The 22,808-nt window shown below is 44.5% G+C and overlaps 1 protein-coding gene across 9 annotated transcripts in view; it reads left to right on the top strand.

Annotated features, from left to right (window-relative positions):
- The window catches only part of auts2a (activator of transcription and developmental regulator AUTS2 a), a 489,911-nt gene that overhangs the window by 426,994 nt on the left and 40,109 nt on the right, over nt 1-22,808 (top strand). For all 9 annotated transcript variants that reach the window (XM_031826630.1, XM_031826633.1, XM_031826635.1 and 6 more), the window contains one exon: nt 20,985-21,033. In XM_031826630.1, the coding sequence (XP_031682490.1) occupies nt 20,985-21,033 (49 nt within the window). The remainder of the gene's footprint in view (nt 1-20,984; nt 21,034-22,808) is intronic.

Genomic DNA, 22,808 nt, shown 5'->3' with positions numbered 1-22,808 from the left:
GTGTTCCAAAAAAGGTCCAGTCACCAGGACCACAAATACAAATTCCATCTAGACACTGTTGCCCTAGAGCACACAAAAAACTATACATACCTTGGCCTAAACATCAGCACCACAGGTAACTTCCACAAAGCTGTGAACGATCTGAGAGACAAGGCAAGAAGGGCATTCTATGCCATCAAAAGAAACATAAATTTCAACATACCAATTAGGATTTGGCTAAAAATACTTGAATCAGTCATAGAGCCCATTGCCCTTTATGGTTGTGAGGTCTGGGGTCCGCTCACCAACCAAGACTTCACAAAATGGGACAAACACCAAATTGAGACTCTGCACGCAGAATTCTGCAAAAATATCCTCCGTGTACAACGTAGAACACCAAATAATGCATGCAGAGCAGAATTAGGCCGATACCCACTAATGATCAAAATCCAGAAAAGAGCTGTTCAATTCTACAACCACCTAAAAGGAAGCGATTCACAAACCTTCCATAACAAAGCCATCACCTACATAGAGATGAACCTGGAGAAGAGTCCCCTAAGCAAGCTGGTCCTGGGGCTCTGTTCACAAATACAAACACACACTACAGAGCCCCAGGACAGCAGCACAATTAGACCCAACCAAATCATGAGAAAACAAAAAGATAACTACTTAACACATTGGAAAGAATTAACAAAAAAACAGAGCAAACTAGAATGCTATTTGGCCCTACACAGAGAGTACACAGCGGCAGAATACCTGACCACTGTGACTGACCCAAAATTAAGGAAAGCCTTGACTATGTACAGACTCAGTGAGCATAGCCTTGCTATTGAGAAAGGCCGCCGTAGGCAGACATGGCTCTCAAGAGAAGACAGGCTATGTGCTCACTGCCCACAAAATGAGGTGGAAACTGAGCTGCACTTCCTAACCTCCTGCCCAATGTATGACCATATTAGAGAGACATATTTCCCTCAGATTACACAGATCCACAAAGAATTCGAAAACAAATCCAATTTTGAAAAACTCCCATATCTACTGGGTGAAATTCCACAGTGTGCCATCACAGCAGCAAGATTTGTGACCTGTTGCCACGAGAAAAGGGCAACCAGTGAAGAACAAACACCATTGTAAATACAACCCATATTTATGCTTATTTATTTTATCTTGTGTCCTTTAGCCATTTGTACATTGTTAGAACACTGTATATATATATATATATAATATGATATTTGTAATGTCTTTACTGTTTTGAAACTTCTGTATGTGTAATGTTTACTGTTAATTTTTGTTGTTTTTCACTTTATATATTCACTTTGTATGTTGTCTACCTCACTTGCTTTGGCAATGTTAACACATGTTTCCCATGCCAATAAATCCCTTGAATTGAATTGAATTGACAGAGAGATAGAGAGTGGGGGGGGGGGGGGCAAGATGTGCCATGCTCCTGTGTGTCCCCTGTGGAGTATGGACCCCTCCATGCATCTTTCACACGTAGCCTACATGCAAGCTCCCCTGGGGTGGGAGGGTCCCCTGGTGGAACACAGGGCTAATCTGGCCTTCTGTCGTGGTGGAGGAGCGTGACCCACGTAGCAACACAGTGGAGTGACGGCATCTACCACAGAAGAGAGGAAGTACATGGTTTACCTTTGTGATTGGCTACTACATCCTGAAAAGGCATGTGTAGTGTAGTCTTTCTAGACCTTTAGTGTGTAATATTTTTGGGACAGTGTTTAGAGTTCTGTGTGTAGGTGGATTGGGAGGGGATCCTTACACATCATTATGATGATGATCCGTGGCTGATGATCAGGAAATGGATTCATTAGCAATTATAGCCATCATTATAGTGCCCATCATTATGCTTAAATGAGAGCCTACAGTCCAGTAAAAAGCTACTTCCCTCCCCCTGCCTTTCTGTGTGGTCTGGCCAATCGTGGTGTCTCAGCTGGATGTGTGCAGGCAAGCCCACTTGGGACGGTAGTGGGTTGGCGGGTGGTTAAGGGGAGGGGAGCACAGAATCAGGGTTCTGGTATCACAGCCAACCCAAACGGGTTTTCTAGTCTGCCACTTTCGGGGACCCAGTGGGACGACAAGCACCGGTATTCATATTTAGCCAGACGTCCTCACGGATGGCTTCAGCCCAGAATGAGTTCACATTTCAGGGGAGAAGACAAGGGAGCAGACAGGGGGGAGAATGCCCACAGTCTCTCCCTTCCCCTCCCCCTCAACAGGGGTGAGTGACACACTAGACAGGGGGAGGAGAGGTGGAAGAGACGTATTTGCACATCGTTACAACACTGTACATATCCATGACATTTGAAATCTCTCTATTCCTTTGAAACGTTTGTGAGTGTAATGTTTACTGTTTTTATTGTTTATTTCACTTTTGTTTATTCTGTATTTGACTTGCTGTGGCAAACATGTTTCCCATGCCAATAAAACCCTTTGAATTGAATTGAATTGAATTGACAGTAAGAGGCATCCCATGGATGATACATTCAGTGATTATTTTTCTGATTGGATATGAGCATGAATGTTCTCCTAGCTTTGGGGGAACGCTGAAGGAGGGACGAAGGCACTTTTTTCAGGGGCAAATCATGAAAATATTTTGGGGAAAAAGAAGATAAAAAATTAAATGATTGGTAATTGTACACCACAATGTACTGTATATGAATAATTTACTTGTGGGATTTTAAGAGAGAACCTGTAAAAAGACACCTGTTACATAACCTATTTTTGGCTGGAGATAATGTTTGTAAAAAAAAGGTTTATTCCTAAATGAGGCATCAGGCATCCAACCTCAGCTCTGCTGTAGTCAGATAAAATAACCCATGTTGTCTTTTAAATGCTGTGTGTGCAGCGCTCAGCTTCAGCCTTGGTAAATATAAGAAGCTGCTAAATGTTTCATGCCCATGCCAAGTGTAGCCTTCAATTTAACATGAGCTTTTAATCCTACGAGTGCTAAATTGCTTTTTAATGCCGGGGAACACAGTGCTTTTTAGAAGTAACTGGTGAAAAATACATCAGGGATATGCAGAGCAGACCAGATAGGATACTCCTCAGGATTAGAGGACCAAAGCAACACACCAGTGGCAAAGTGGAGAGAAACACCTCAGTCACCTCACCCGTCTATAGCAGTAAATGTGTGTGTGTGTGTGTGTGTGTGTGTGTGTGTGTGTGTGTGTGTGTGTGTGTGTGTGTGTGTGTGTGTAGCTTTATAAGCAAATTCATTAGCAGTGTCAGGTGCTACTGTACTGTACCCACAAAAGCATTACTTGAACCACAGCATGAGTCAAAGATAGCTGTACTGTACACTGCATCACTGAGGTCATAGTTCAAACTCCAACAGAGCGTGACTGAGAGCCCTTATTCTAATCCAATACTGTATCATTAGGCCTGGGTGGGAGTTGGCAGGCTCCCTCTCCATTGGTCCAGTCCACAAAATACTTCCTGAAGGGTAGCCAACAGCATTCCTCTGTCACACCACAATGTGGTCATCAAAGCACACTAATCAGTCCAAATATGTGTGTGTGCGTACATGTATGTGTGTGTGTGTGTGTGTGTGTGTGTAAGACCCCTTTCTCCCTCTCCCAGAACCATGCCAGGGGCGGCATCTGTGAACAGACTCAATTAAACGGGCTCTAACATTGCTAACTCCCTGGCTTGTTTGGATCTCCCGAGCACCCTGTGGCTGATTGCATTGTCTATGGGCCTTTATTGAGGAGAATCCAAAGCTGTTCCCACAACAAACTGTTTACCTCCGTGTCACAGGAGGAACTCAACAGCGACGGGGAGAGGATGGAACGCAACACCCCAGAGACCTTGTTGTGCTGTTGCACCAGCTTTAAACTACTGCTGCTGCTCAGGGATGTCTTCATCTGTGTGCTGAAATGCCCCGGCCTCTTTCCCTCTTCCTCTCTTCCTCTCTTCCTGTCTCTCCCTACTGCTCTGTATCTTCCAGTGGTCCAGGGTCTTTTTCTCCTGTGTGTGTGTGTGTGTGTGTGTGTGTGTGTGTGTGTGTGTGTGTGTGTGTGTGTGTGTGTGTGTGTGTGTGTGTGTGTGTGTGTGTGTGTGTGTGTGTGTCTGTGTAGGGGGTGTTTGCCTCTGTAGGCCTGTAAAGTGGGCCTTTGTCATAGCAACACGTACAGTGTGCATCAGAAGAATTCTCACATTGATTTATACTGTCTCTCATAACCACCAGTCTTCTCTTAAATCTTGGAGTGCAAAATATTTGGTATTTTTATATTTATGTTCTCGTGTGATATCCTCAGTAATAGCAGTGTCGTCATGCAAGCCAAGGAGTGCTCCAGGAAAAACATCATTCACTTTATGTCTTTCAGATGCTGCTGTACAATGTTTATCTTTCATGTTGTCCTAACCCTGTGAGTGGAGCATTTTAGGTTAGAGAACCCATCAAATCTCCCTGCGTATTATTGCATGATAGAACATCGTATGATATTATTGTTGGTCCACCCAGCCAGCTCCGCGGCGGGCTTGCTAGTCTCCTCTGTGTCTCTCTGTGTCTTAGCCACTGTCAAATCGGCCTGGCACTCCGACCCAGCTGCTTTATCAGGTTTCCTGGAAGGATTATCCCTGAGCTCGCTCAATTGATATTGTCCCCCGATGCAGGGATTTGGGGGGATAGCCTGTGTGTGTGTGTGCGTGTGCGCGTGCGTGCATCCACAGCGATGTGTGTGAGGAGGTGCAGCTGTCTGGTCTCTCCCTGGGTGAGCGGAGGGAGCAGCGCAGGCTGTCCCTGTTTGCCAGTGTGAAATCCTCTTACAGACCCTGTCTGTCTGAGTTGGGCCGGGCGCGTGCAGCAGCAGTCCCAGATCCTCTTGTTGAGGTCATGTTAGTAAGCAGAGCGCATGCTAAGCCCAGCTGAGACAGCCCCTGATTATTGGACTTAGTGCTAAATGATGTGCCACTTGGCTCTTTGTGCTCGGTGCCAGCCCTCAGCCCAGCCCTACTGAGATCTGGACCTTAACAGACAGACATAGGCAAGCACACACACAAACACATAAAAGCTAGGCAGACTGGCTGGCAAACACTAATACATGCTCTCAAATTCACACACATCCTCTCCTATGCCCACTCCTCTCCACGGGTACTTTCAAATGCTAAACAGGACATAAACAGACTCTCATTCAACACAATGAACACTAAAGAAACATACACACTTATACAAAACTAACAGACATAGACACACATACACAGACACACACACTATGAGTGAGCAGAGAGAAGAGAACACACGGAGTACGTCTGTGCTTTGGGATCCTCCACATAAATAACCCCAACGTGGTGAATGTCCTGTCTCTCTCAGTCTCTCTCTCATCCTCTCTCTCAGCCTCTCTCTCAGCCTCTCTCTCAGCCTCTCTCTCAGCTTCTCTCTCAGCCTCTCTCTCAGCCTCTCTCTCAGCCTTTCTCTCAGCCTCTCTCTCAACCTCTCTCTCAGCCTCTCTCTCAGCTTCTCTCTCAGCCTCTCTCTCAGCCTCTCTCTCAGCCTCTCTCGCAGCTTCCCTCTCAGCCTCTCTCTCAGCCTCTCTCTCAGCCTCTCTCTCAGTCTCTCTCAGCCTCTCTCTCAGCTTCTCTCTCAGTCTCTCTCTCAGCCTCTCTCTCAGCCTCTCTCTCATTCTCTCTCTCAGCCTCTCTCTCAGCCTCTCTCTCTCTCAGCTTCTTTCTCAGCTTCTCTCTCTCAGCCTCTCTCTCAGCTTCTCTCTCAGGCAGGGAGGGCATGCAGTGAGTGGGTCTCAGACTCACAATGTGGACATTTAGGTCTCCGGCTGGCTTGGTGTGAATTTGTGGAGGATAGCACGGAATGCAGGCCTGCCCGGCCCACAGAGCCCGCGGTCTGCCAGATGGAGGTCCCTCTCAAAGGCATCTCTATTACAGCCCAGAGCCCCAGACAACCAGGCCTTATGTCACGGTCACAGCGGAGGACATAGAGAGGGCTGGAGAGGCCAGAGTGTGCCAACACGATGCACCCTCATGGAAATGTACCGGCAGACGCCACACACACTCCCACTGACCCCATTGATAGTGCTTGATAGAAATGCGGATCAGTTGTATTTGAATATGAAGTCTTATTAAAGTGCTTTTACATATTTATTACATTGTATCGTATTATGTGCAGAATACTCCATCATTAGGGCCAGTCGTTTTCCTGACCTTTTCCATGTGACCTGACCAAGCCATTATACTGTACCTGGTGAACTTTGAATTAACTTGAATGAGGAAATGGCATCATTTGAAACCAGCTGTAGACGTGACAATGCTGACAAGTATGGCCGCCATTTATTTCCCACCATGTTTGCGTTTCCTGCAGCTTGCCTCACGCCTGCCCTCACATTGATAGTGACAGATAAAGCCCCTGTGATTTTGTGGAGCGTCAGGCTCTAGCTGGCTGCCTGATTACCATCCCCACCGATAACACTGCATGTTAATCATTGTAAACATGGTGTTGTCTCCGCCAGGGCTTTGACACACTTAGCTTATCTCTAATTGTTGTAATTGCTACAAGCATTTAACGAGATCGTCCCTTAGATATGCAAAAGCCCAAAGCCCAGAGACTGTCTGGGTACACAGAGCAGGAACAGAGTGTTTCTGTTTCCTCAGATCTATGGTAGCTACTGTGATGGGGTATACGATCGCTGCTCACTATCTAGCTAAAAGCACACATCCGATGAGAGGGGCTGGAGATGAGATGATGCTCATGAAATATTGAAATGCAGAGAGCTTCAAAGTGGAGTGGAGGCTCCCTGCTTGTCCACAGACCTCCTATGGCTCTGCCCTCCCTGCCCCTCCACAAACACCCCACCATCCTCCCTCGTCCCTGCCCACAAACACCCCACCATCCTCCCTAGTCCCTGCCCACAAACACCCCACCACCCTCCCTAGTTCCTGCCCACAACCACCCCCACCATCCTCCCTAAGTCCCTGCCCACAAACACCCCACCATCCTCCCTAGTCCCTGCCCCTCCACAAACACCCCACCATCCTCCCTAGTCCCTGCCCCTCCACAAACACCCCATCATCCTCCCTAGTCCCTGCCCACAAACACCCCACCATCCTCCCTAGTCCCTGCCCCTCCACAAACACCCCATCATCCTCCCTAGTCCCTGCCCCTCCACAAACACCCCACCATCCTCCCTAGTCCCTGCCCACAAACACCCCACCATCCTCCCTAGTCCCTGCCCACAATCACCCCACCATCCTCCCTAGTCCCTGCCCCTCCACAAACACCCCACAATCCTCCCTAGTCCCTGCCCACAAACACCCCACCATCCTCCCTAGTCCCTGCCCACAAACACCCCACCATCCTCCCTAGTCCCTGCCCCTCCACAAACACCCCACCATCCTCCCTAGTCCCTGCCCACAAACACCCCACCATCCTCCCTAGTCCCTGCCCACAAACACCCCACCATGTAGGTCACATCCATGGGCTCTGGCAGAGGAACTGCCTGTCTGCCTGCCATAAGGGGGATGGGGCATTTTGTGGATTAAATCTCTCCCGCTTTTCTCTAACCTTCTCAAACACACACACATTCTTTCTCTTGTTCAGTCTCCCATGTTCTACCATTACCGTAGGGGAGGTTGGGGCGGAGTTGCTATCCTACCCCTGTCTCTGTGGAGCTTGACATGCTAAAGCTTTCTGTCACACACAGAGGCTCAAATCTCTCCCTTCTCCCCCCTCCCCCCGACTCTCCACCCCCCAGCAGGGTGGCTACTGTAGACAGAACAAGGCCTTTATTTAGTTCAGTCCTTGTGAAATGCAATTAGAAACCCCTCCTGGGCCAGTGGGCCTGGGTTGAGACGGAGAGGGGGGGGGAGAGGGAGAGGGCGAGAGAGAGACTTCCCTGCTGTCTGTCACCCTGCTGGCTTTTGAAGTCTGGGCCCATCTTATGTCCCCCTAGACTAGAGAGACTATCATTAGGCCCCCACTCTGGAGCAGTTCAACACGACCTTAGAGTGGAGGAGGGAGGGAGAGAGAGGAAGGGAAGAGAGGTTTGGGCTGTAGTCTGTCTCAGTGCGTACCTGACAGAATGGTCTTGATGGAGTGTTTCAGTGGCACAATCCTCTGACCATATTTCTCCAGCCGGGCAGGCAGGCAGATTGCTCTGGGCTGCAGTCGGAAGTCCATCAGGGGTCAGACACATTTTAATACAGGTCTTCCTGGTGATTTCCTCAGTGCTGTCCTGACGTGATTCCTCTTAAAGACACAGCGGGGCAATTTCTCTCCCCCCTCGATTTCCCCTCCCCCTGGCTGTCTGGCTCTCTAATTTCTCTGTCTCTCTTCTCCCTGTCACTCTCTCCTCCTCCTGTTTCTCTCCCTCTTATTTCTCTCCCCATCACTCCTCGCTCCCAGTGTGGTGCACAAGAAAGGAAAAAAAGGAAAAAATCTCATCCCAGCCAAAGTAGCTCTGGGTTGGAATTAAGTCGTTGCTGATGTCTGTCGTGCCTCCGTGACTATGGAGATGATTAATGAGGACAATTAAAGCTAGGGTTTGATATTCAGAGTTTTTATTTAGGGGTTTGTCTGGGGTGCATGGCTCCACTGCAAGACTTCTGAGACAACTGGAATCAGGTTGGAATATTGAGAGGATTTCCCTTATTTTCCATTGTAAAACAGCTGAAAGCTATCGCCTGGTTTTTAACACGGGATCCTCATGGAAGCCAACCTCAATATTCCTGCAAACCAGATCAAACCAGTATCTGGACCAGCTTCATATGAAATGATTTGATCAGAAGGATAAGCAGTTGTTTTGCCAAAGTTTGCGTGCTACATTGTAGTTCTTATGGCATTTCCAGTTTCACTCTATGTCAGCCATGACAGTGAGCAGATGAGAGATCGCTAACCCCTTACCAACACAAGGAAACATCAACAACACAGTCCTGTGTGTAGGCTTGGGCGGTATACCGTATGTACAGTATACCGGGGTATTTGGAAATAGGCACAGGATGGTTTTTCAATACCGTCAATACCGTTTAAACTATTTATTTGAAGTTGTTTTATAAATGTGAATATTTCTAGCTACCTGCGGTCATCTTGTGCAATATGTTAGGAGATAAAGAAGACTGCATTCTTCATTTCACCTGTCACATCATTTTGCCGGTAGTACCCAGTCACGTGGTGTTTGTAGCACACAACGACTAGAGACCGGAGTCTTGTGAGTCGCTCACTGTTGCGCAGCATGCGCCAGGTGATCTAATTACATTATAGAATTCACAACTAAATGTTTGCCAGCTAGATATTTTATAACTATTAAGTTAACTGTCTAAAATGTGCTAAATGCTCTGCATTTGTGGTTAGCTTCTTCCAAAATAAATAGTGCCCCTTGTGTTCAGTGCCGGTATTATTGAATATCTTGGTATGGCACAAGATCGGTATAAAGGTATGGCAATCTGGATGCCGCCCAAAGTCTACCTGTGTGTGTATTTTGCATATATGTTTGTGTACGTACACTCAGTCGCTGGTTTATTAGCTACACCACCCTTTTCACAAAAAAATGTATCTCTCCTATAGACAGTGAGTCACGTGGCCATGGCTTGTTATATAAAGAAGGCAGACAGGCATCGAGACATTCAGTTACTGTTTGATTGAACGTTAGAATGGACAAAACGAGTGACCTAAGCGACTTTGGGCGTGGTATGATCGTCTGTGCTTGGTGCATCGGATACAGTATCTCAGAAAAGCTCACTCTCCTGGGATTTTCACGTACGAGTGTCTAGAGTTTACAGAGATTGGTGCGACAAAGAAAAAACATCCAGCCAGTGGCAGTCCTGTGGGCAAAAACAGCTCGTTGATGAGAGAGATTGAAGGAAAAGGGCAAATATCATGCAAACTAACATGCGGGCCACAAACAGGCAAATAACTGCACAGTGCAACAGTGGTGTGTAGAATGGCATCTCAGAACGCACAACTCGTCAATCCTGGTCATGGATGCGCTATTGTAGGAGACGACCACAACGGGTTCCACTCCTATCAGCTAAAAACAAGAAGAAGTGGCTCAAGTAGGCACTCAATCATCAATACTGGACAATCGAGGAGTGGAAAAACATTGTCTGGTCCGAAGAAGCCCGGTTCTTGTTGGATTTGAGTCAGGATTTGGCGTAAGCAGCATGGGTCCGTGGCCCCATCCTGCCTGGTGTCAACGGTACAGGCTGGTGGCGGTGGTGTACTGGTGTGGGGAATGTTTTCCTGGCACACGTTAGGTCCCTTGATACCAATTGAGCCACGATAGAACGCCATGCCCCGAATAATTCAGGCTGTTCTGGAGGAAAAGGGGGGTACGACCCCCTACTAGATGTCCACTGAGTGTATATGAGTGTGTACAAATGTGTTTGTGTGTGTGTTGTGCACCACTGCAATAGAGTGGTACTCAATGTTGGTCTGCTTGATGGGGAGGGAGGGATTGACTGGCCTGAAATGACCTGCGGTATGGCAGCTGACGCTCTGTGGCATGTCTAGAATTTTGACAAAAGGGCCTCCCTCCTGTTCCCATTTCTACTCCGACTGGGAATAAGGCAAAGAAATGCATTAAGGATGTAACCCAAGCGTTTGAGGAGGGAAGGTTAGCCTAAACCAATTTCCTTGTCCTGGTTTGTTTTGAAAGCAGAGTCCCTGGGAAGGGGACAGAGGACTGATGGCTCGAGGGCCAGGCAGTAAAGTGGCTCTGCTCATGCTAACAGACCAGTGCTTATGTACTGCTATGTCAACTCTCAGTGATTATTGACCTCCTAGATGGAGATAAGGTCTAACATTATCCATCCCCATTCGCCTAGTGGTCCAACCGACGGCCCGGGCCTGGTTCCTGAAAGCAGACTGGGAGAGATAGCAGACCAGATTACACCAGTTGCTCTATAGGCTCTTTACTTTATAGGTCGAACACCAGGAAGAAATAATTTACGCTTCACTTAGTGACATATGATGTGAGTTTCATATCTCTTAGCTCAAGGAATATTACCGTAGAGAAAAAACGATCTGCTACTTTTCAATTCCCGTTGTCCTAGTAGGCTATGTCAGACAGATGCTTCCCTCGCTCTGTCTTGTGTCTGCCTTAATATTCAAAAACTACCAATCCCTCTTGTGTGATAAAGGCAGGTTTAAATCAGTGTGAAAGATGTGTGAAATATGGCTCATCTTTTTGTCTCGTGTGTGTGTGTCATCTCCCCATTAATACAGGCAACGAGTGACAGATGAATATATGTCTTGCTACGTGTCTGAGGAATTGGGAAGAAAGGCGCTGTCGCTTTCAGAGCTGCTTGTCGGGAGGGGGCAAGATTAGAAGCAGTTGTCATTGGCAGGCTAGTGCAGGCTCAGGCTCACTGAGATAAGGCTGGATGTAATGACTGTAAAAAGCATCCTCACCTCGCTTTTTGAAAGCACAGAAAAGAGACGGTAGATGATTTTTGATTGTGGTGTGTATTTGTGCATGTATTTGATTGTAGGATGTTCCATGGCATGTGGGGGTAGTCTACCTATTTTGCAGTCAGATAGAATATCAGGCCATGAATCTTATTGAGAATGGTGCAAATAATTCATGTCTTTTTTAAGTGTTTTATAAGCATGTGCTTATTAAAAGCTGTTATCTTGCCACTTCTCTCCATACCCTCTGGCAATCCACACTGTCCATAGTAGACTTCTATACTACCCATAGTAGACTTCTATACTACCCATAGTATACTTCTATACTACCCCTAGTAGACTTCTATACTACCCATAGTAGACTTCTATACTACCCATAGTAGACTTCTATACTACCCCTAGTAGACTTCTATACTACCCATAGTAGACTTCTATACTACCCATAGTAGACTTCTATACTACCCCTAGTAGACTTCTATACTACCCATAGTAGACTTCTAAACTACCCCTAGTAGACTTCTATACTACCCATAGTAGACTTCTATACTACCCCTAGTAGACTTCTATACTACCCCTAGTAGACTTCTATACTACCCATAGTAGACTTCTATACTACCCATAGTAGACTTCTATACTACCATAGTAGACTTCTATACTACCCCTAGTAGACTTCTATACTACCCATAGTAGACTTCTATACTACCCATAGTAGACTTCTATACTACCCATAGTAGACTTCTATACTACCCCTAGTAGACTTCTATACTACCCCTAGTAGACTTCTATACTACCCATAGTAGACTTCTATACTACCCATAGTAGACTTCTATACTACCCCTAGTAGACTTCTATACTACCCATAGTAGACTTCTATACTACCCATAGTAGACTTCTATACTACCCCTAGTAGACTTCTATACTACCCATAGTAGACTTCTAAACTACCCCTAGTAGACTTCTATACTACCCATAGTAGACTTCTATACTACCCCTAGTAGACTTCTATACTACCCATAGTAGACTTCTATACTACCCCTAGTAGACTTCTATACTACCCCTAGTAGACTTCTATACTACCCCTAGTAGACTTCTATACTACCCCTAGTAGACTTCTATACTACCCATAGTAGACTTCTATACTACCCATAGTAGACTTCTATACTACCCCTAGTAGACTTCTATACTACCCATAGTAGACTTCTATACCACCTCTAGTAGACTTCTATACTACCCATAGTAGACTTCTATACTACCCATAGTAGACTTCTATACTACCCCTAGTAGACTTCTATACTACCCATAGTAGACTTCTATACCACCTCTAGTAGACTTCTATACTACCCATAGTAGACTTCTATACTACCCATAGTAGACTTCTATACTACCCATAGTAGACTTCTATACTACCCCTAGTAGACTTCTATACTACCCATAGTAGACTTCTATACTACCCATAGTAGACTTCTATACTACCCCTAGTAGACTTCTATACTACCCATAGTAGACTTCTATACCACCTCTAGTAGACTTCTATACTACCCATAGTAGACTTCTATACTACCCCTAGTATACTTCTATACTACCCATAGTAGACTTCTATACTACCCCTAGTAGACTTCTATACTACCCCTAGTAGACTTCTATACTACCCATAGTAGACTTCTATACTACCCATAGTAGACTTCTATACTACCCCTAGTAGACTTCTATACTACCCCTAGTAGACTTCTATACTACCCATAGTAGACTTCTATACTACCCCTAGTAGACTTCTATACTACCCCTAGTAGACTTCTATACTACCCCTAGTAGACTTCTATACTACCCCTAGTAGACTTCTATACTACCCATAGTAGACTTCTATACTACCCATAGTATACTTCTATACTACCCCTAGTAGACTTCTATACTACCCATAGTAGACTTCTATACCACCTCTAGTAGACTTCTATACTACCCATAGTAGACTTCTATACTACCCATAGTAGACTTCTAAACTACCCCTAGTAGACTTCTATACTACCCATAGTAGACTTCTATACCACCTCTAGTAGACTTCTATACTACCCATAGTAGACTTCTATACTACCCATAGTAGACTTCTATACTACCCATAGTAGACTTCTATACTACCCATAGTAGACTTCTATACTACCCATAGTAGACTTCTATACTACCCCTAGTAGACTTCTATACTACCCATAGTAGACTTCTATACTACCCCTAGTAGACTTCTATACTACCCATAGTAGACTTCTATACTACCCCTAGTAGACTTCTATACTACCCATAGTAGACTTCTATACTACCCATAGTAGACTTCTATACTACCCATAGTAGACTTCTATACTACCCATAGTAGACTTCTATACTACCCATAGTAGACTTCTATACTACCCCTAGTAGACTTCTATACTACCCATAGTAGACTTCTATACTACCCCTAATAGACTTCTATACTACCCATAGTAGACTTCTATACTACCCCTAGTAGACTTCTATACTACCCATAGTAGACTTCTATACTACCCATAGTAGACTTCTATACTACCCCTAGTAGACTTCTATACTACCCATAGTAGACTTCTATACTACCCATAGTAGACTTCTATACTACCCATAGTAGACTTCTACGAAATACATGTAGTGCCTTCAGAAAGTATTGACACCCCTTGACTTTTTCCACATGTTGTTACAGTGAGATTAAAATGGTTTGAATTGTATTTTTTTTGTCAACGATCTACAAAAAATACTCTGGTATGTCAAAGTGGATGAAAAATTATAACATTTACAAAACATTTTTGAAAAATAAAACACTATATCTTGATTAGATTAGTATTCAACCCCCTGAGTCAATACATGTTAGAATCACCTTTGGCACCGACTACAGCTGTGAGTCTTTCTGGGGAAGTCTCTAAGAGAAACATTTGCCCATTATTCTTTTCAAAATGCTTCAAGCTCTGTCAAATTGGTTGTTGATAATTGCTTGACAACCATTTTCAGGTCTTTCCATAGATTTTCCAGCAGATTTAAGTTAAACTCTAACTCGACCACTTAAGAACATTCCTGTCTTCTTGGTAAGCAACTCCAGTGTAGATTTGGCCTTGTGATTTAGGTTATTGTCCTGCTGAAAGGTGAATTCATCTCCCAGTGTCTGGTGGATACTGACTGAACCAGGTTTTCCTCTAGGATTTAGCCTGTGCTTAGCTTCATTCCGTTTCTTTTGTATCCTAAAAAAGTCCCCAGTCCTGAACAATTACAAGCATACACATAACATGATGCAGCCACCACTCTGCTTGAAAATATGAAGAGTGATACCCAGTAATGTGTTGTATTGGATTTGCCCCAAACATAACACTTTGTATTCATGACAAAAGTTAATTGGACACATTTTTGACAGTATTTCTTTAGACCCTTATTGCAATTAGGAAGCATGTTTTGGAATATTTTTATTCTGTACAATCTTTCTTCTTTTCACTCTGTCAATTAGGTTAGTATTGTGGAGTGACTACAATGTTGTTGATCCATCCTCAGTTTTCTATCACAGCCATTAAACTGTATACCTCTGATTCTTCTCCCCTACGGTTGTTCATCTTCACAGCCCGGCCATTGTTAACTGCTTGTTCCATGTCAACCTGCCTGGAACCTCTCTATATCTATATATCTATCCATCTGTCTCAGGAGAACGCTGCTATTCTCCTCAGAGCATTTCGACCATTTCATCAAGACACGTTTCCTTGTATTGCCTCACCTCATCCTCCTCATCCACCCCGGGAAGTCTTGAGCCCTATCTAAGAGCTTTTAGGGTATTACACCTGTTACACTTGTCGGTAATATTTTAAATGAGGGGAGGTTTTTCCCGTAATGGTAGGAAGGTTCATGAAAAAGAGAACCGGTCTCCTGTGATTGCAATCTAGGGAAAAAAAGAGTTCCTGTCAAATTAAACCGCCATTGCGGAGGTTGGCAAAATTCTCTTCTGGATGCTTTGAAGCAAAGGATCACGGCCCCAAAAATGGAATTAAAGATGAAACATTTTTAGCGGAGAGAAAGGGCTGATGGTTTATAGACAGAATTTACAGGCACAGACACCAATTACTGGCATACATAACAAAACTCCAGACGTTATATTTGATCTCCAGTCTCTGGCAACGGCATCAAGTGCTTTTCCATAGAAAAGTGCCACTTTATATTCTTTTCTTGGCTGCGGCATTACAGCATGCACAGCTTTTTTTTCTCATTTCTGTTCGTCTCAGTCAGCGTTTCATTTGAATTAAAAAGGAATGTGCAGTGAGAGATCCGGATGTAGATTGTCTGGTGGTTGAGCTGGAATCACAGACCTGAGGTTTCTCTTAAATTTGATAATGAGGCCTCCCGAGTTGTGCAGTGTTCTAAGGCTCTGCCACTAGAGATTCTGAGTTTGAGTCCAGGTTCTGTCGCAGCCGGCCGTGACCAGGAGACCCATGGGGCGGCGCACAATTGGCCCAGCGTCATCCGGGTTAGGAGAGGGTTTGGCCGAAAGGGATGTCCTTGTCACATCGCGTACTAGCGACTCCTGTGGCGGGCCGGGCGCAGTGCATGCTGACACGGTCGCCAGGTGTACGGTGTTTCCTACGACACATTGGTGCGGCTGGCTTCCGGGTTAAGTGGGCATTGTGTGAAGAAGCAGTGCGGCTTGGTTGGGTTGTGTTTCGGAGGATGCACGGCTCTCGACCTTCACCTCTCCTGAGGCCGTACGGGAGTTGCAGCGATGAAGACAAGACTGTAACTATGATTTGGATACCACAAATTTGTGGAGAAAAAGGGGTACTAACAAAAATAAATAAATAGATTTGATAATGACTGTTAAGGACGATAAATACTGATTCGTTGATGGCTTCTGTTCCTCAACTGGTGCAACAACAGGCAGCCATGTTTGTTTGTTGCATAAAGTGGTATAAATATTCAGTGCATCATACACACCTTTGTTTTACCGACAAAACAGTACGATGCCATGTAGTTACTTGGAATGTCTTGCAATTACTATGTAATAACATGTGACTATCCAGTACTATAACTAATTTGAAACATAATTTGTCCAGTTGTTTTTAGCATTTGGAATAAGCTAAACTGCATGCTATTTACTCATTGTTGCATACTATAAAGCATTCCAGGTAACTACCTCATGAAGCTGGTTGAGAGAAAGCCAAGAGTGTGCAAAGTTGTCATCAAGGCAAAGGGTGGCTACTTTGAAGAATTGCAAATCTAAAATATATTTCAATTTGTTTAAAAGTTTTTTGGTTACTACATGATTTCATTTTATTTTTATTGTAGAAAATATCAAAAATAAAGAAAACCCCTTGAATGAGTAGATGTGTCCAAACATAAAACTGGTACTGTATATTAATTCAATCAAATAGCCTAGTACACACAACAAAAATTTTGAAATGTTCAAATCAAAAGGCATGTGGACAGTTGGGTGCATCGCAAATTCAGGACCGCTGGACAGCAACATAATACACGAAAGCACTGATCATTGTGATCAAGATCAGAGTGACTGCTAAGGCTTGATCCATACATGAAATAATTAAATAGGTAGCCACGCCTACAAAACTTAGACATTCCATATGTTTAAATCAAAAGGCATGGTTAAAATGACATCAATAACTCAGCCACATCCCAAGTCCCTGGTGCCGATACATTCAGAAATCAGAAGATGGTTTAGTAATTAGGTTCAAAGTTCTGACAAAGGCCAAGAGAACAAGAAACACTCCAGTGAGAAAACAGAAATACACTTTATGTAAAAAAAAAAAAAACTAGTTTTGTTGTTTGGCTACCTGAACCGAACTAGGGCCTATCACTCGCAGCACACCTCTTCCAATACATCGTGGAAAAGTGTGCATCGAATTCTACTGGGTGAAGAGCCGAAATGAGTATAACATCCTGGCATTTAAACCATACTTGATTTTCAAGGTGTTGCATACTATTAAACATTCTATTTTCACATACTGAGAATGCGTCATGCTTGAAATGCAGTTTCCCGCTATTCATTGATTTTGGTAGTGCATCCCCATATATAATTGATCAGTTGTTGTCAAAGCCGAAATGAGTATGACATCCGGGTATTTAAAGTATACTCGATTTCCTAAATGTTGCATACTATTCAACTTTCTTTTTTCTGCATACTCAAACAGCCTACTATTTAGGACCAAGTATGGCTATTCGGACACGGACACTTTGATTTTTTTCTCCTTTTCTTCTTCCCAATATGGAAGCTGCTTGATGTTCAAAGCAGACACTTGTCAACATGGCTTCATCATATATTAGACATGGGCCCACTGACAATCAAGATGGGGCCCCTAACCCATTGCACACTTTATACTGGAGATCAAGGTGGGCCCCTAACCCAATGAACACTTTGTAATGGAGAGCTGTGTTCTTCGCGGGACCATTGTGTGATGAAGTTTAGCTCTCTGGGGCCCGGGGGCCCGGCAGTATGGCTTTGAATGGTCTCCTGGGGCCTCAGCCAGCCACGTCTCCCTGCTGATAGTCATCTATCTGGCCATGAGATCCAATGTCCTTGTATATAGAGCACTAGGAGCATGGGGTTATAACACTCGGCCATTCTGTCTGTCGGTGTTTGTCTGTGTCTGTCTGTCGCTATCTTTCTCTTTCTCCCACTCCTTCTTTCTCCAGCACATACAGTAGGGTAGAGGGATGGATTAGCACCCTGCAGCAATGAGTTAAGTCTGTTTTCTGCTCTGTGGGGGCTGGGTGCTGTAGGGAGAGAGAAAGAGATCCCATCCTCCCTCCAATGTGACTCCATTGTTGATCCATTGACCTCCCAGACAGTGGGTTAATGCTGATTAGCCGAGGCTAGGACACGGGAACGTGCGATTAAAGGGATTTTCCAGGAACGCCCAGCATTAGTTGGAGATTGCAGGATTGTTTTGGTCTGGAGTGTCCGTGGTCCGCCAGATTAGTGAGATGGATCAGATAAGACGAGGGGTGCTTTCTCTTTCTCTCTCGCTCTCTCTTTCTCCTTCCAAGCAATAGCCCCATCAGAAATGTGCTTAATAATGGGGAGAATGCTAAAGCTGGTGATCCTCTTACAAATACAGATGGTTTAAACTTTAGAAACTCTCTTGTCAATGTCTGCATTTGAGCCCTGGATCAGGTTTGATTAAGTGGGCACCATAGGTGAGCATGGATGGATCCCTGTCTATCTCCATGGTTGGCCCAGTAGCTGGTGTGGGTATGTGACCTCCTCCAGGACAGTAGAGTGGTGGTTATTCCAACAGGAAGAGAACGGCTGTGAGCTCTGAGGAGGTGCACTGCTGCTTATAAAGAGTGTTTTGTTTTCCTCCCCTCACGGTTGCAGCACCCTACTGGGAAAATCATTAGCCGCTGACATCATCTCACACTGTTGACAGTGAAAGAATATCATTCTAGTCTCAGGCCCTCCCCCTTCCCTCCCGTCTCTTGCTTTCTCTCCCTCTCTCGTTCTGGAAATGCCAAGCAGTTTCTCTGAGCTCCATTTACGCAAATACGCACGACTGTCCCGAGCAGCGCGCGCGGTCTTTGGAACCGTATTCGGACACTCCGAAGCAGAAAACACACGTGTGTTTGTGTTCGGGAGAAAAGTCGAACCCAAGTCAGGTTAGAATCAGGAAGTGGGAGGACCCGATCGTTGAGCGAGGATCGCTGGGGCAGCCGTTGGATGAATGGGAGTTTGTCTGAAGCCTGGAGCGGATGAGGAGAGGCTCTGTCGGCGACGGAACCGTCAGCAACCACAGGACATACGCTTTTACCAGCTGAACATATAATGAATGTGGAGTCCCCTTTTGGCTCAAGGTGATTCTAAGTGTGATTTTGTCTCCCTCTTTCGCAACAGAGGAAATTGGTCTGCGCTTTGTTGGATTTTTTTGCTCTGTAGGAGCGAGCTGTCGACTCTCTTGTGGTGTCTGTGGACGCAGCCTCTTTACGCGTCCAGATACACATTCTCCCAAGGATCCTGTCTATTCGAATCTCGGATATTTTCAATACAAGAATATTGCGAAATAGATTTGTATTCCCTGAACTGGAGACGAAACGAACTTAACGGGATTTAGCGACCCAGAGTTGTTGCTGATGCTTTTGCTGGCAAGACACGTCTTCCTTTGTCCGAGAGGAACGGTAGCTTTTTATGCGCTTCTCGTCTCTCGTTGGAATTGTCTTGGAAAGGGCTTCTCTTTTCGCATGGCTGTCATCAATTAAAACGGAGTTGAATTCGCCCCGTTTGTGGATTACATTATTCGACGAGCAGAATGTAAAACGGGGCCGTATTTTCTAGACCACGAAAGTCATATATTTGACTTGTTATTTTCCTTCTTGCCAGTTTCGCCACATCAAAGGTATGCGCGTCGCGTTTCCTTATTCACGTAGTCTACCTTATTATGAATTAGCCTGTTTGGTTATTAGTTTATGTATATTAACGACGAATTCTGTGTATTATCAATAGGTGTATTTATTGAACAGAATAAATGTAATGTGTAATATCTGTGTGGCTATTGCAGCATTTCGTTTTATAGGCTACTAATAAACATATTCATAATAACGCAAATGTGTAATATTCCTATGTGGAAAAGGCTGCTTGTACCGTTATTATTTGAATGGTGTTTATCTGTATATTTGCAGTGTGCAAAAGGGAAATATCCAAACTGAATGTGCTTCAATCAAGTCTGTCTATTTCAATCTGCCGTCATACTCTTTGATATGCTACTCTCGTTTTAATTTGTGGAATTACGAGATAAAATTATATTTTATGGAATGGCAAAACCTTTTTCTGTTTTCCATGCACATACACATTTTAATTCGGATGAATAGATATACTGAAATGCCTATCTCTTACCATGGAGTGTACTGCACCCTAAGCAAATTAATATTTAAATGTTTCTGGCTTCAGCAGGGTCGTATCATGTGAGTATAGAAAATAATTGATAGGCTTTATGATGTGATATATGTACCATTTGTGCAATTCTCATACCGTTACTATTGGAGCCCGTGTCACTGTCCATTTGCAGAGAAGCTGTGGAGTCTTCATTTTCTGTGATAATGTCTTCTGAATTGTTTTGAATTGGGCTCATTATCAAATTCACTTCCCGCGACAAATATCTAATATATAAACGAGCATCTTTCAATAGGCTACTGTCATCTGGTTTTATACTTCTCTGCGACAAAAAGTGAAAACGCTATGAATGTGACATTTTAAACTAGTGGGGTTCAATCTATTATTCCCTAGTAGACTCATCCACGGCACGCATATATTGGTAGGGATTGTGACAGGTCGGTCTTTCACCTTATTCGTGGTATTGAATTAGCCAACGCCTCTTCGACAGCACATTCTCACCTAAAAACACGTTAATTGTCTAATACTGTGTAAATGCTTAGCACTGAATGTTTGCACAATAACATAGCAATGTTAATGTACGCCCTGCCACACCGGGCTCGAGATGAAATGTGCTGTTGTGTCATGGACCAACAGTGCCATCAAGTGGCCGTGATGTGCAGTGCGGAATGTTTTGCTCCCGTTAGATGGATGGTACATATGGCCTGTTGGATCTTTGACTATGAAGTCCACATGTTTAAGAAGATGTGCTAATGATATCGTCTTTCTCTCACACAGGGCTCTGATGCAAGCTCAGAGAAATTCTTCAGCACTGCTGCAGTTAAAGGTATGAGTTCTTATGTGTTTTATGTTGCAATATTATATAATGGCAAAATTATTTTCATTTGACAGAATCATAATGTGTTTCATTGTTTATTATTATTAGGACATTGGCTGGTCATTGTAATTCTGCATTGGCTCAGTGTATGAGAGCCGAGAGAGGCATGCCGTTGCAGCCTATTTGTATATCAACCAGAACCAGAGCTTGGTAATGCATTTCAGGCAAAAAAGCTTCCATTTGCAGTGCAGCTCTGTGTAACACAGGTGTGAAATATCAATCTGTGTTCGCTCACGTCTAGACGTGACTGAAAATCCATTAAGGGTGGTCTATTAAATGGAATCGAATTGGATACAGTGTGATGAATGAGAAAATCCATATTAGTTACTCACTCAAATAAACACCATGCAGAGTTTTGATATGCCAAAATATATTTTACTAGTCCTTTTAGTGGGAAATACATTGAAAATGAAATAATAAACACAAAAATCTTTTTTGAAGCATAAATGAGAATTCTTCGAGTAATAATCATTGAGGTGGACATTTAACGTCCCGTATCACAGAGCATTGAGAAGCAGTGTTAGTTAACATGCCAGGAGGAGGGTTAGTGTTGTATTGTATAGGAGCCAGAGGAGGAGGAACCAGGAAGTGCTAATTCAGTAGGAAATGAAGTCAGAAGGAGGGCCTGGCATCTGTTTATGACCTCATTATCACGTCACTAATTTGCTGTTAAAAGCAGCCAGCCCCATTTTCTACGTCCAGATAATGTGTTGAATGGACATTCCTCTGTAATGGTGGGTTACTATCGGCTCTGATGGGGGCGGAGGGGGGAGTGTTAGGGGAGAGGAGGGGCTGGAAAAACAGGGGTTATGACCCCTTCAGAGAGCAGGAGAAAGAGGTGCTGATTGGTGCAGATAGGTTGTTGTTTCCCTCCTCTCCCTCTTTCTTCCTGCACTGTGCTCTACGCAGAGTCCTAGGACCCCAAACACATTTCCCACATTCTGGCCTTTGATTACCTCCAGGGCTTGATTTGCGGCGTCCACCGGGGGCTCAATGCCCATGCTTGACAGGGAGGCTTCCTTTTGAAGGCACCTCTCTGTGAGGAGATTTGGTTCCCTTGAAAGGACTAAGACCCCCTTTGTTCGTCTTAAATCAACACGGACCGCCCTCTTTACCCCTCAGTGAAAGGGGAAACAGTACACAAATGCACTCTCTCCCTCCCTGGTGGATAGTAGGCCGTCCACTCTCTCCCTCCCTGGTGGATAGTAGGCCGTCCACTCTCTCCCTCCCTGGTGGATAGTAGGCCGTCCACTCTCTTGGCCCCTATTTCCATTTAAATATAGACCCCTTTCTTTCTTTTTAACATCCACGTTCCCTCCTCCTCCTGCTCCACTCCTGCCAAATGCTAATTCCTATTACAATCACAAAAGGCGAGTAAAAGAATCCAGGTGCAAGAGAACGGAGGCCATTGGTATTTTTATTGAGGGAAGTGTGGAGATAAAAGGAGTGGTGTGTTTTTTGTTCGATGGGATTACCACCACTACCAATACTACGATGCACCGACCGAGCGACCAACCGCCTCAGGACAAGAAACAACTTCAGCAAAAAGAGAAAAGCTTAGATGAATGTCAGTATTTGCCCCGAGGGCAGGTGCAAAAGGTCTCTGTTTGTTTGGTGGTTTGTGCTTTCTTGTTGGTACACATCAAATGCTTATTGTTGTTAATGTTCAACAGGGGCTTGGAGGGCCCCGCAACGGCACTGACAAAACAAAGAGGTCAACTGAT

Source organism: Oncorhynchus kisutch, linkage group LG6 (genome assembly GCF_002021735.2).
Source record: "Oncorhynchus kisutch isolate 150728-3 linkage group LG6, Okis_V2, whole genome shotgun sequence".
In the NCBI taxonomy this organism is placed as follows: Eukaryota; Metazoa; Chordata; class Actinopteri; order Salmoniformes; family Salmonidae; genus Oncorhynchus; species Oncorhynchus kisutch.
Note: the sequence above shows the minus strand (reverse complement) of the source record. Positions and strands in the feature narration are given on the sequence as shown.